Source organism: Neomonachus schauinslandi, chromosome 1 (assembly GCF_002201575.2).
Source record: "Neomonachus schauinslandi chromosome 1, ASM220157v2, whole genome shotgun sequence".
Classification (NCBI taxonomy): domain Eukaryota; kingdom Metazoa; phylum Chordata; class Mammalia; order Carnivora; family Phocidae; genus Neomonachus; species Neomonachus schauinslandi.
Window position 1 is genome coordinate 155864229 of NC_058403.1, and position 14348 is coordinate 155878576.

General features: G+C 49.4%; 1 protein-coding gene across 1 annotated transcript in view; it reads right to left on the reverse strand.

Annotated features, from left to right (window-relative positions):
* The window catches only part of ZXDC (ZXD family zinc finger C), a 41285-nt gene that overhangs the window by 4454 nt on the left and 22483 nt on the right, over nt 1-14348 (reverse strand). The window contains exon 8 of the mRNA XM_021694934.1: nt 1003-1172. Within this exon, the coding sequence (XP_021550609.1) occupies nt 1003-1172 (170 nt within the window). The remainder of the gene's footprint in view (nt 1-1002; nt 1173-14348) is intronic.

Here is a 14348-nt window from a genome sequence, read left to right on the forward strand (position 1 = left end):
TCACTGGCCCCATCTTCCTGGCCCTCCCCAAGCCCTTCTACCCAGGCCCTCCCCACCCCTTTCAGACTTCACAGCCAGCTCAGTCCTGTCTCCTCGATGAGGCTCTCCCAGCACTGCAGACCCCAAGGATCTGGCCACCCTCCTCTTCGGAGTCAGCTCGGCACTCAGAAGTCCTCGGATATCTCTGTGCCTTCCCACGTACATGGTACACTATGGCCCCAGGAGATGCTCAGGGAAGAGGTGACATGTGATCAGGCCAGGTCAGAGCTACATATCCTCAGTTTCTACACCTCTTCTCTCCCCAAACAGTCCCAATTTATTGTCCCTCTTCCGGCCCCTCAAAAATGAGACTGCAAACAAAGGCGCACACAGAGCTGTGGTCAATGTGTCTGGTGAGCGAGCTCAGGGAGTGGCTGCCAGCTGCACGCATCTGCTGAGCCCCAGGGAACAGTCTAGGAGGTGGCTGGCCTGCCTGCAAGGGGCTCATCTTGTAGGGAAGAAGGGCGGGGGGAGCCAGCATCTTTAACACGTAAAGGCTATATCCTCGGCTGCACTGCGAGCGCTCCCCAGACACAGGACTGCCAAGCCGTGTGAGCAAACCCCTTCACCCCTCCCCTGAAACGAGCCCTGGGGTCTGGGGAGGGGCAGGGCCGTGAGAGGCATCCCGTGGCTCACCGTGGGCAGCCTGAACAGCCTGAGGCCGGAGCAGGGCCCGGCACCTCCACTTCACGGGGCACCAGATACAGGGGGCATGGGGACACGGAAGCGTCAATCCTAGTAAAGACGAAAGCTCGGACAAATAGAGCGGGACAGGGTGGGAGGAAGGAAGGAGCTGGGGTGACAGAGACATCATCCCGGACTTGGGATGGTCAGAAGCAGGTTGGGGGGCAGTTCCCAAGAGGAAGAGTACTGGAGGGGTGAAGGCTCAGGGAGACGCGGCCCGAAGCCTAGCCCCCAGCTCCCGCCCCATGACCAGCATCCTTTGGGCTTGCTGGCTCTTACCTGCAGTAGCTGGACCTGAACGCACTGCACGCCGGCCGCCGGAGCTGGTCCTGGCAGACCTCCGCTGGGCACCACAAGGTTCCCACACAACCAGCCAGTCTGGCTTGTGTGGAAGTGAGTAGGACTGACCTTGCCATCTTTCATTGTCCTCTGAGCGGACCCCGAGGCTCCTGCGATGAAACAGACAAACCAACACATGCCGTGTACCGTGCCTCGCCGAGGCCACACTCGGGACACAGCCTCCCCACCGTCACTGTGTACAGCCCTGCAGACTTCAAACTAGTCAACAGGGAGAGTCACGGGCTCAAGAGGTGGAAAAAAACAAGATTTTGATTAGAAAGCGTAGCAAACTTACCTACGTGTCTTCTGGACATTCACCGATCAGACCCCGGGTGCCCATTTCACGGGGGCAGAGGCTCCTCCTTACCCTGCAACCCCAAGAATGGGAGGCACACAGGAGATCCCCAACACCATGGAGCACAACTACCAGGCAGAGCTGCACAATCGCAGAAAAGGAACAAGGGAAGGAAACCGGCCAACACATCCCACCCTTGGGCCCCTCGGCGTGTGCTTAAATAAGCTGCCAAATCCTTCAGGCTGTTTTCTGTCCAGCTTCCTCTTCAAAAGTCATCACTTCGTTGATTTCATAAAAATATGCTTTCTAAAATAACGAAGTACAAAGAAGAAACAAACAATCCGGACACCCAGAAAGGGTTTCTCTGACAGTCACATGGTTTGTGAGCAGCACGAAATCCCAAAGACCAGTGGCCTGGATTCAAATCCTGGCTCCACCCCTGACTCTGCTACCTGACCTTGGACAAGCAATCTAAGTTCTGGCCTCAGTGTTCCCTCCCCGTGAAATGGGAACAATACTCCCTACCTCAAAGTTTTGGAAGGATTAAGTAGATATGTGACGCAAGTTTAGAACAGTGCCTAGGTCCTAGTAAGTGCCAGGGAATTTCAGGAGCTGTGACAGCTGTGTCCAGAAAGCCCGGGAGATGCATACGTGAATGACTTCATAAAGACAATTTTACAGTGAACATTATACAAGTTGACGAGAATAAAAGCATTTGATTTTTGTTGAATAAAAGCATTTGATTTTTGTTGAATAAAATGAAAAGGAACAAGTGAAACTGAAGGATGTGTTGAACTTCTAGAAAATACGTCTTCGTGAAAATATCTAATGACCTAACGTTAAAGGGAAAAGAGAAGCTGCATTCTTTGTGTAGGTTTTTGTACTCGAAGTTTCCATTTTAAGCAGGAATGGTTGGTTCTGACACACCGGACAAGCCACCTCTGTTACAGCAAGTTCACCTTCGGTCTTGATGCCAACACCGGCCTAGAGGTCCCCGCTCCCGAGCTGTGCGCTGTGCTCCGTGTGCGCCCCGCGTCGCTGCCCGCTTGCTCCTGCCCATCGCCCTCGCGGCGTCTCCCGCGTGCCCGAGAGCACTCACACGCAGGGCTGTCCGCGGCCGCAGCACGCACCAGACAGCCTGGCTGCCATGAAACCCTGGCGTCACGGCTCCTTAACCCTCGGCACTTGACAGACTCCGCTCTGGGGGGCGCTGTAAGCCGCGGTGCCAGGCCACAGCCTGCTACTTCCTTCCTGGGCGCCTGAGGGGTTCTTCACCTCGGCGGCAAGTCTCGGTTTTCCAGGGAGCACATTCGGTGTCCCCTTCACTGCAGGGAAACGTAGTTCCATTATAGCTTTGAGTACGTCTGCCAGCTTCTCTGCCTCAGGGACCCCAGTCCCCTCCTGCTGGATTAGCTCTGGCTGTCGTCCATGCTTCTCCCCAGCGCTCTGCAGCTTCGGGACAGCAGACCAGGGCTAGGACTAGGGTGAGCAAGCAAGGTGAGGGGCTAGGGCCCGGGATCCGCTCACTCTTCTTTAACAGTAAGAAACTCCACGTCACTTGCTATTCTCCCTGAACATGCACGCTACTCCGCTCAACTCTGGCTCTTTACCTGAATGTGTTGTTATGCTTTGAAGTCTTTTATTACCCTAGCATACTTCCCTGTGATAAAAACATGTACATAAATTAAAATTCTAGTTTTAAGAAATATCTTTTCTAGGGGTTGAAATCTTCATGTGAAAAATCAAGTTACTGTTGCAATTATTAGTAATGCAAACCCAACCAGAATAACAAAACCTATTAGAAACTTTGATAATAATGAAATATCAAAAGCAACACTGTACGGAGAATGCATGGAGAACAGTGGGACTGCCTGTTTTCCAGGAGGCTCGTGGGGCGGTGGGTCAGTACTACTCATTGCTAGACTCAGACATGGAGCTCATACCTTTTTGCCAATTAAAAAAATTATTTTTATTTTTTTTGAGGATTTTTTTTTTTAAGATTTTATTCATTCATTTGTCAGAGAGAGCACAAGCAAATGCTCGTGTGCTTTAAATGTCATTTCATCACAACTACAGCACTTTGAGCTGCAGCTTAGGGGGAACCGTGCCACAGAGCCCACAGAGCATGGGCAGTCTGTATGTCAGGACGGCGCTTCTTCCCCACGAAAGGTCCAATTTCATTTTTCAGTTCAAATGAACATACTGAAACATGGTTCAAGGTATATTATGGAAACCACTATGAGATCAACTAAGGAAAGCATCAAGTAATGTATCTTTTTAAGCTACTTTTATAAAAGCAAGATTTAAATATGTATATCTAATGCTTATTATCTAGCTTTGTAAGATAAAAATGACCATTCTGAGCCATTTCTCATTTATTTCATAATGATTCAATGAAAGCCGTGTAGATCATACTCTCTGTTACCCATGAAGCAAGAATGGTCAAAGCCTTGTGCCCCTTCACTACATGTGTGCTAGCACATATGCTATAAACGACGGGGAAATTAAGTAAAAATCATGTGATCAAAATCAGAAATAGAACCCACTTAATTTTGCCAGAGAGCAGCATTACAGGTTTCCATAAAAAATAGTATACACTGCTGAAAAACTAGTCAGTAACCAGAATATAATTTATTTTTGTTAAAAGGATGTACGAGGCAGGAAGTAAGACGGACTTGGTAGAAGTTAGAATACTTGGTAACACATCATAAGCTAAACTGGTTCTAATTACTGTATGAGCACACACACTGCATCACATTCTCTTTTCAACCTGTCCCTTCATCCGGCACCTGACAACCTGGCAGTCCTGCAGATGCCACAGTTACACTGAGAAGAATCACTACCCCATAACCGCAAGTGCTCTAGCACCTTCTCCGGTTAACAACTCTTCCTGGGGGTGAAATGTTCATCGCTAAAAGGAACTGCTCAGGCTTACATACATGAATACTGCTGCTCTCGTGGGACTCTCCTTAAAAGCAGTTCCTGCTGGGGCGCCTGGGTGGCTCAGTCGTTGAGCGCCTGCCTTCGGCTCAGGTCATGATCCTGGGGTCCTGGGATCGAGCCCCGCATCGGGCTCCCTGCTCGGCGGGAAGCCTGCTTCTCCCTCCCACTCCCCCTGCTTGTGTTCCCTCTCTCTCTTGTGTCTCTCTCTATCAAACAAATAAATAAAATCTTTAAAAATAAATAAATAAAAGCAGTTCCTGCTAGGACAAGAGCAGAAGGGTGGGAAAGGTGAGGGCTGACTCCCCCAGGCCCCCCTATACTGTATCTCATTTCAGAACATCTCAACATGCCCTCCTAGGAAAACTGGTACACGAGGAAGGCCAAGCTGGCCGCAGAGCCCCAAGGCGGTCTTGATGCCTGTATGAATGAATCCATACAAGGCGCCTCCCTGAAGCCAGCACTCTGAAGTGTCCTGGGTCTGGGGCTCTGGAAGACTGCTTTTATACACGCCCCAGGGTGCTACGCCACAGGGAGCTTGGTGGTGGGGAAGGACTCACTGTCGTGAAGGGAAGGCGGACAGGAGAGCCTGCAGAAGTCCCGGACCCAAATGCACGGTCTCCAAGATTACAAATGGAAGATGACAACGGGAAGGTGGATTCCCTTCATGGAAGACCATGCTCGCCTCCCCTTCAAAGTCTTCTAGTCCGCCCAAGGTCCTGGAGGCCAGGCTGAACATTGCCCATCAGTACCCTGAGAAAGCTCCGAGGGGAGAAGGCAGGGCCAAGAGAGGGGAACCTGAGCTGATGCACTGAGCGCCCTGCCCCTGGCCTCCAGACTCCCTGCTCAGGGGAAAAAACACCTTGACCTGCCGGTGCCCTCGGGGCAGGCTGCTGGGTCACATGACCCCAGACGGTACACTGGGCCTTCTGCTAGTGTGCCATCACCATGTACAACGGCTGAAAATCACACCCTTCCTGAGTCAGCTATCAAGCCCACTAAGCCACGGATGCTGGAAGGCTTAAAGCCAACACACGGTCTCTACACGCGACCCCATGATGGCCACGCAGCCGTCCTCACTAGTAAAAGATGCCATGGCACTACATGTATATGACCAACTTAACTCATAGACCAATGTCAAGAAACATAAAAAATTTCTTTCTCACAGTGGAGATCCAGAAAACCTTAGAGGGCAAGTCATCTTCACAGTGAACTTAATTTTGCTTCAGTAATCTCAACATTTACCTGAAACACTGGATTGTGCCTAGATAACCTGAAAGAGCAGGGAGAGGAAAGAAGCGTAAAGCCAGCCAGCAAGTCAGCTTCCGTGAAGGAGACCTAAAAGACATTTGGGCATGGAATAGCCAAGTGAGCTGGAGTACGCCACTGCGCACCCTGAGTCCCCACCGACTCATCTGTGAACCGTGCTGCAGCGTGACCTCACCTCACAGCGTACCCCCACAGGTGGGGCCAGCAGCACACAGCCTGGCTCAGGCAGAGAGCTCTGCCCGCACACCATCTGAAAATGCCCCTATGCTGACAGCCACAGAACCCAGTGCCAACCCAAGCACGTGGCATCCCCGCCCCAGGAGGGCTCTGCGCTGAATACGGTCAGCTCTCAATCCTGCATACCACTGACTCCGATGTGTCACTTCCCCCCCACCAGGTGCATCGGGGGTCGGGGGGCCTGATAACTTTGGGCTCATGCAGGCTTTCTCTGCTGGGGATCCTCACTGAACCACAGAACACAGTGAACTATCCGAGTTACTATTCCCCAACTCTCCTCAGGATGGGAGGCTGGACCCGTTACATACCCTGGATGGTGGAGGGCACTGGGGCTTAACGCTTTTATAGTTCCTGATGTGTTCAGTCCTACACGGCTATTAAAGGATAAACCACAAACATATTTATTCACAAGAAAAAATATTCATGTTTAATAGCAAAAAGCAGATAAAAATATATGTGTTATCATTTCTTCAAAATAAGTAACAGGTGTAGTTTATACACATGGGAAAATGTTTAACATCAAAACGCTGGAAGTGGTTTTCCCTGGGTGGTGGACCTACAGGGGAGAAAGCATGTAAGAAATCCACCATTAGTCTTCCTGAAGAGTAAACCAACATTACCAGAACCACTGTTGGACCGTGCATCCTTCGCTTACCGGCCTGCATGCCTCTGCTCCAGCCGGCCCCACCTGTCTAGCTGGCCTGCTCTCCACCAGAGCACTGGCCGACTTTCATCACCGACACTCCTCAGCAGTGTCTGGGTCACCAGCACAGTGGTCTCCCTGCCCCCTTATCTCTCCCTCCCCCTTATCAAAGTCTGCATGTAGATTTTAACGAAGTTATTCTTCCAGATGAACTCAAAACGGACAGGTGGTTTTTTTCTTTTAAAAAGTTCCTTTGGGATTTTAAAGGAATTGAATAAAAGATGTAAATTAACAGAATTGAGTGTTGCATCCAGGTACATAGTAAGCTGTAAACAGGGCCTTATCTAGGCCCTGCATGTGTGTCACTGGTGATCCTGAGATACTTTACTACTTTTACTGCCGTCATGAGTGAGATCTATTTTCCATTATTGTTTTTCTGATTATTCTAAGTAGAAAAGCTACCCCTGTGATATATGCAAACATTTTTTGTACAATTAGCTACTTATCCTTATTTATAATTATTTGAGTCTATTCCCTTGGGTTTTCTAAGCCCAGTAATCATCATTGATAGGTAATCACATCTTCCTATTTGATTATCTGTTTTTCTCTAAAGCTTCCATAAAAATGTCCAATACTATTGCAGTGTCGGCTTGGTTGCCTCTTCCGATTATAATGGGAACACATCTCCTCACTGAAAATAATGCTAACTGCTATTCTAATTTGCTCTCTTTATTAGGGAAATCTTTTTAGTTCCTAGTTAAGGTTTTTATTTTTAATAATCAGCAAAGATGTTTTCTCAACTGCCTTGCTTCGCATCAGTGAAGATAACAGGGTTCTCCTCTGGCTTCCTGATGTGGCAAATTATATTGACAGATGCCTAACCCTGACCCACCTGGAACCCTGGACAAGCCCCAATCATCTGAAATCCAGGTGCCAGTATTTTACTCGGGAGTTCCACGTCTGCCTCACACGCTGAAGATGAGACACGCTGTTCTTGTGGGTTGTACAGCTGACGGCTCTGGAGCCTGTCAGCCTGGGATTCTACCCCTAGTGCAGTCACCAATCAGCTGTGCAGCTCCCATCAACTTCATCTCTCTGTGCCTCAGGTTCCTCATCCAGAAAACAGGGCATTGAGCACCTGCATTCCATAGGGTTGCTGTGAGAACTACCTCAGAATCATGCTGGGTATACAACCAGCTTGAATTAATGCTACACCTCTGTCAGGTGGAGCACTGGGGTATGTTAACTGAATGGCTGGTGCTTGAAATGTGTCCAGTGATTAGCAATCTATTCATGCTTTATCGTTCTTTCAACAAATATCGACTGAATCTTTACTCCACTGGGTACAGGGCTATAATGGTGATCCTTACCATGAAGCTTACAACTGGCCACCTGTGTCCTAAGTACAGATGTTTCCCAGGGACATACAGAGGAGCCTACAATCAACACGCAATGATGAAGCACTATAGCATCCTAGAAACAGAGGGGGACAGTGGTGGCAACAGGCCTTGGAAAAGGTTTGGGATAACACTGCAGCCATAATGTAGTCACGGCCCCTGGAGAAACCATTTACAATTAGGGGATCTGTCAGGGTCCCATCAGGGCGCCAGGAACACTCTACATATTGCACCCAGAGGGATTCCACGCTGACAGTGGGGCACGTCAGTGATGGTGCACTAAGGAGCAAACACCCTAGTCAGCATGGCAAGTAGGCACCCCCGCCCCGCCCAAGAATCCAGAAAAAGGTCAGTGCGCGTAACCCAGAACTATGTCAGGGGCTGCCCAGAAAGAACTGGGACCATGGGGGAAACACAGCCATTGTCATAAAACTCCTACCAAAGTGGGACGAAAGCAAGGTCCTGGCTCCTCCTTCCTCCCTCCACCTAATCTCCTGCCCAATGCCCCCACTGGCCAATCCTGGCTGGGAGCCTAGGAAAGACAGTTCCTGTGAAGGTCAAACCAGCAAGCTGGGAAGGGTGACTCAGACTTCACAGAAAAAGGCTGTACAAGAGGTCCCAGGGTGACAGGCTATGGGACAGAGTACATCCCCGGGCACCATCCAAAGCTCAGGACCACCAGGGCACACACATCTGGCCAAGGACGTCAGGCCTGGGCTCCTGGGGTGTGGTTCCCACCTCTGTCAGCTGAACTCTAAGAGCCAGGGGCCTGAAACCACATAGACACAAAGCCCTGCCATTGTTTTCCTAACTGCTCCAACAAAAGGCTAACTGAAGGTAGTGATGAGCAAAACCTCCATGGAATTAAACGAAGCACTGGGTCCTCCAATCAGCACTGGGCTGTTTTACAAGAACCTTGCGGGTTATCCACACGACCCCCTAGAAAGGCAAGTCCTGTACTGCCCCCCGTAACAGAGGGGGTGCTGCAGCAGAGAGTTTAGGCGCTTGCCCAAAGCCACCACAACCACAGGAGCAGACCTCAACCTCATTCCGGACTCCTGAGTTGGTGCTCGATCCCCAGACACTGCCGCTTGGCACTGTCACCACGAATGGCCTCACGTGGCAGCACAGCTCTCGAATGTGTGGCCAAGCCAATCACATCTTTCATGAACAAAGGCCTCCTCCTCACCAGGGCTAGGGATCTGCCAGGGAGGGCTCTCAGCAGACTGCCAGAGTCAGACTTCCACGCTCACTTGATAGGGAGGTGGGAGGACCTGCAGGGGAACAGGCGCCTACCAAGGAGACATAAAGGAAGCGAGACATGCACTCCAGCAGGGAACAGCGCCGGGCAGGCATAAAGCTAACAGAAACCAAAGTAAGTGACAGCGGCTTGTCAGGAAAGGGCAGGCCTAGAGGACCAGGACGGAGAAAATCCTTATCACCTGCTCACTGTCCCGGGGCAGGACACCTCAACTCAGAGCGGATTCAGGGATAGGAGGTCACATTTCTCCAGCAGCACAACTACCAGGAAGTTGGCCGCCACCAAGCCCCTGTACCCTGCTTTGGGAGATCTCTGGCTATGCCAGCCCTTAAAAGCACAGCTCCAGTCCGGGGACCACAAGGAAACTCGGCCCCATGGGAGCAATGACCAGAGATGGCTGTGGCCTTGGCCACGAGTGTACCGCCAGGAGGCTCACGGCATGAACAGCTGCTCCAGGCAAACGTGCTGTGTGTACCCTAGCCAGCAGGGGCTAAGCCTGGGCAGGTGAAGGTCAGCAGCGCAGAGGGAGCTACCAGGGGCAGCTAGAGCAAAATCACCTAGTACCTAAAGCAAAGACAAGACGAAGGGCCTCCCCACAGGCTGCAATCCACTTGGCTCGCCATCACAGGCCCCACCTGCCATCCAGGGTGCCTAAACGGAGTCCATGGGCGGTGAAAAAGCCCCACATTTTCCCACACCCAGGGAGGGTCTTCTCCAGTTGCGGCCCAAACTCCCCATCCACCCCACTGGGGAGCCTCATGACACTCAAGGTCATACTCCACTCTTTCAGGAGTGCCTGTGTCAATGTTCCCAGAATTCTCTTCTAGGAAAACAGTTACAACTGCTGCCGCCGCCCAGTTAACAGACAGCCTGCACAGGGGCCTCCCTCCTGTCTCCCTCAGTGTGGCCCTTCTGCTCTCAGCATGGTAGCAACAGGAAGAAATGGGAGGAGCCTGGTGAGAGATGCCCAAAGATTTTTGCTTTAATATGAGAAAAAAAATTAAAAAAAAAATATATATATATATACATTTTATAAAAAATAGATCACTGACTTAATTTCATGGCTCAATCCAACCCAGTTAGTCAAACATTCCAGTGGCACAGACCGGCCAGTGGCACCAAGCAGGTTTATCGCCTTGCCCTCCATCTGCATGCCCATCTTCTAAGTGCTGGACAAGCTGGCGATGCTAAAGGAGCCACAGAGGGGCCCACCCCATGCTGCCTGGCCCCTGCCTGTGCCCTGCTGCTCTCTTCACCCCTTTCTAGGAAGGGAAACCAATTCCAGACTATTCCTGTCTCAGTTTACAGGTGAAGCAGCTGGAGAGCCCACCCAAGGGCCCCAGGTGCAATCCAAAAACCTCCATTGGTACACTCCATCCTGGGGTGGGGGTGGGGCAGAGGGGACAGCTGTTCCGGTCCCCACTACTTAAATGGGGGGTTAATATGTATTTTATAATTACGTAGTTCAAACACAGAAAATAAAGATGATGAAAAATAATTTAAAAACTCAATCTTAACACTCAGAAAAAACCACTAACCCTGCAAGGGTATGTGTTCTACCATTTTTGTTTCTGGGCAAATACACATTTGTGTCTACCAACACCACACCCAGCGTTTCTCACGAATGCGGGACTTACCAAAACTATGCACCAAGTGTGCAGCTTTCCTGGTAGACATGAGCGATAACTATTTAGGAATACACAGTTCGGCAATGAGCAGCGGCGCATGCCTGTTTACGCAGATCCCCGGGTATTTCCGTGAGATGTTACAACACAGTCCTTTCACGATTGAACATTACGCGTATCTTTTGGCTCTTGCAAACGGTATCAAGTGACCATCCAGAAATGTCACACTGCATCCCCACGTTCCACGCGCACCAATGTGGGCTCTGGGTTTCCTTGCCTCTGAGCACCAAACACACCCCTCTGCTTCACTTGTCGGCGGCCTTCTGAACAGCGCCTGCGCATGTCCCGTCCCCATTTTTCTATGGAGGCATTCATCTTTCCTCTCATTTCATGCTGTGTATGCTCATTTAAAACCTTTCAGTGTCCACTGATCTCCAAGGCCTGTGCCTCTGCTCCGCTCCCGGCATCAGTACCCTCTGAGCAGTGAGTGCACTGGGGGGAAGGGCTCTGGCGGCCCAGCTGTAGAGCAGGCTGGTGGTAAATCTCTACCTTAGGGAGCTGTTGTGAAGATGAAACACGAGCTAAACCATGGAAAGTACACAGATGAGGACAAAACGAGTGCTGGCTATCCAGACAGCTTTACATGCTTTTAAAAAACCTGAAACCTCTCATCTTCTTTATCCTTTATGGAATTTTAGTCTTTTTCCCAAAAGGCCATTACTCATTTGCTGATAATCAGAAGAGCCACCTTGACGCACACAAAGAAGAGTGTGTAGGTCTCAGGCCTATCGATCAATGAGCGTCCCTGTGTCCTGGCCTAAGGGGCACAGCACCACCACAGTTTTTCAATGGTTGTCACCTGCGAGATGTTCCCACAAACACAGGGCAAATCCTCCAGGCTAGTTTCCCATGCATCCTCAGGAATCCCTGACCACAGGTTCCTACGCAAGTGCTCCGAAATCCCCTCAGAATTTCAAATGGAATTGCATGAAATACTGTGGGAAGAGTTAGCATGTCTACAATAATGACCTCTTTCTCTCCCAAACCCCACAACTGTCAGCAAATCTTGTTGGCTCCATCTTCAAGACAGATCCAGGATTTACCCACCTCTTCCCACTGGCGGCCACCATCTGCCCGTGGCCACGGTCATTTCCTACTAGGGACTACAAGAACTCCCTACCTGCTCTCCTTGCCCCTTACAGTTTATTTTCAGAACTGGAGCTGGAATGATCCTTTTCAAAAGATCATGTCACTTTTCTTTTTTTAAAGATTTTATTTATTTGACAGAGAGAGACACAGTGAGAGATGGAACACAAGCAGGGGGAGTGGGAGAGGGAGAAGCAGGCTTCCTGCTGAGCAGGGAGCCCAATGTGGGGGCTTGATCCCAGGACCCTGGGATCATGACCTGAGCTGAAGGTCCAGACACTTAATGAATGACTGAGCCACCCAGGCACCCCACTTTTCTAATTATGCCTCTTTGTCTCCCCATCTGCCTCGGAGTGAAAGCCAAAGTTCCAACAATGACCCGAGGCCCTAAGTAGCCCTAAACTTAGCCTGGCCTCCCACCAACTCTCTGACCACTTCTGAAAAGGCGCCCCTGGGCCTCCCCACTCTGACAACAAAGGCCTTTCTGCTGAGAGCACTTTCTAGCCTCAGGCTCGAAGGGACTCTGCCCAGATCTGTCTCCCTTCCTCACCTCCGTTGTCTCCTCCTCTGTTGAGGCCTCTCTCTACCCTATTAAAAACCACAAACCATTACAGACCTGTTTCCTTGTTTTATTCACATTTACCATTTGATTTACTGTTTTTGTTTATCCAAAGCTCCCTCCGCCCCCGCCCCAACTCCCACATCAAAATGCAAGCAGTGGTGTCCCAGCGTGGCACTCAGCAGGGATGTTATCAAAACGGAGTCCGGACATCTGGGAGCATCATCTCCTCTCTCAGTCAAGTTTTGTTGTGTCCTCCTCCTCCTTTATGTCCTGCCCACTTATGAAATTTCCCCCTAGTTGGTCTGGAATTTTTTTGCTACTGTGCATGAGCTATTCTCTCCACTGCATTTCCTAACTAGCTACTGCTGCCACACAGGACACTGCTGATGGTTACATGTTTATGTTATAACATATGTCTTTTAAGTTATATGTCTTTTAAGTTCTAACCAGTTTTCAGTTGATTCTATGGGGTTTTCAAATAAGCAGTCAAATCATCTCTGAAGTTACTGTCTCCTCCCTACAAGTTCTTATTTTTCTTGATTTCAATGGCAAGAACCTCCAGAGCAATATTAAACAGCAAGGGTAACAATGAGAATAAAAGCAATTCTGGTGCGCATGTGGAATGCCTTCAGTAAGTCACCAGTAAGTACGATGTTGGCTCTTAGTTTGGGCTACGGAATCTTTATTACATTCCTACTTCTACCAATAATGGATACCAATTTTTTCAATAAATACAAAATCTACTCAGAAAATAACATAACCTAAGTACCAGACTTCCTAATATTAAATCACTCTCAAACTACAGGACTAAACCCCACTTGGTCAGAATGTTAAAATATTTTGCCAAATCATAAGTGTATTTTATTTAGAACATTCCCCATGTATTTTTGTAAGTCATCAATCTACAGCTCTCCTTTTAGAGGTTATCCTTGTCAGGCTTTGGTATCCAGATCATGGGGAGTTTCCCCTTCTCCACAGAGCCCTTGAATACCATTTAATGTACATGTTCCACAGCAGAGTAGAATCTTCTGTATAACCATCATGTAATCATGAGCCTCTGAAATACTAACTTCATTCGGGGGTTCCTGAACTATTTGTACTCTTATTTTTGAATAATGTGATTTCTATGGGAAATTATGCATTCTACTGCAAGTACTCCAATGTATTACCATACAGTTTGCATGCTATTTACTTTCCACTCAATCGGTGGAATTCACTTATGCTTTTTTACTCTTGGTAAAACCACTCAGATGGAGGGAGACACTAACAGGTGAGGGGCTGTATCCACTGAAGGATGTCTTGTTTGGCCCACACAGAATGTTTTTTAATCATGAATAGGTTGCACAATCAAGTGTCAAAATCTGGATCTGACTCTCCTTAGGTATGTTCTTTTTCCATCTTAAAATAAGCAGGGGGAGTGGGAGAGGGAGAAGCAGGCTTCCTGCTGAGCAGGGAGCCCAATGCGGTGCTCGATCCCAGTACCCTGGGATCATGACCTGAGCTGAAGGCAGACGCTTAACTGACTGAGCCACCCAGGAGGCCCTAAATTTTTTTTTTTAAGATTTTTAAAATTTATTTGACAGAGAGAGAGAGACAGCCAGAGAGGGAACACAAGCAGGGGGTTGTGGGAGAGGTAGAAGCAGGCTTCCTGCCGATCAGGGAGCCCACCGCAGGGCTGGATCCCAGGACCCTGGGATCATGACCTGAGCCGAAGGCAGACACTTAATGAATGATTGCGCCACCCAGGCGCCCCACTTTTCTAAATATGCCTCTTTGTCTCTCTTAGCTTCCATCTGGCTCTGGTCACATCCCTTGCCTGCATACATAACAAGAAGCTGACACTGACTGCTTTTAAGCACCTCACCTGTACCATCTAATTCCCACAAGAATCCTGAGTAGCTGCTTTTATTA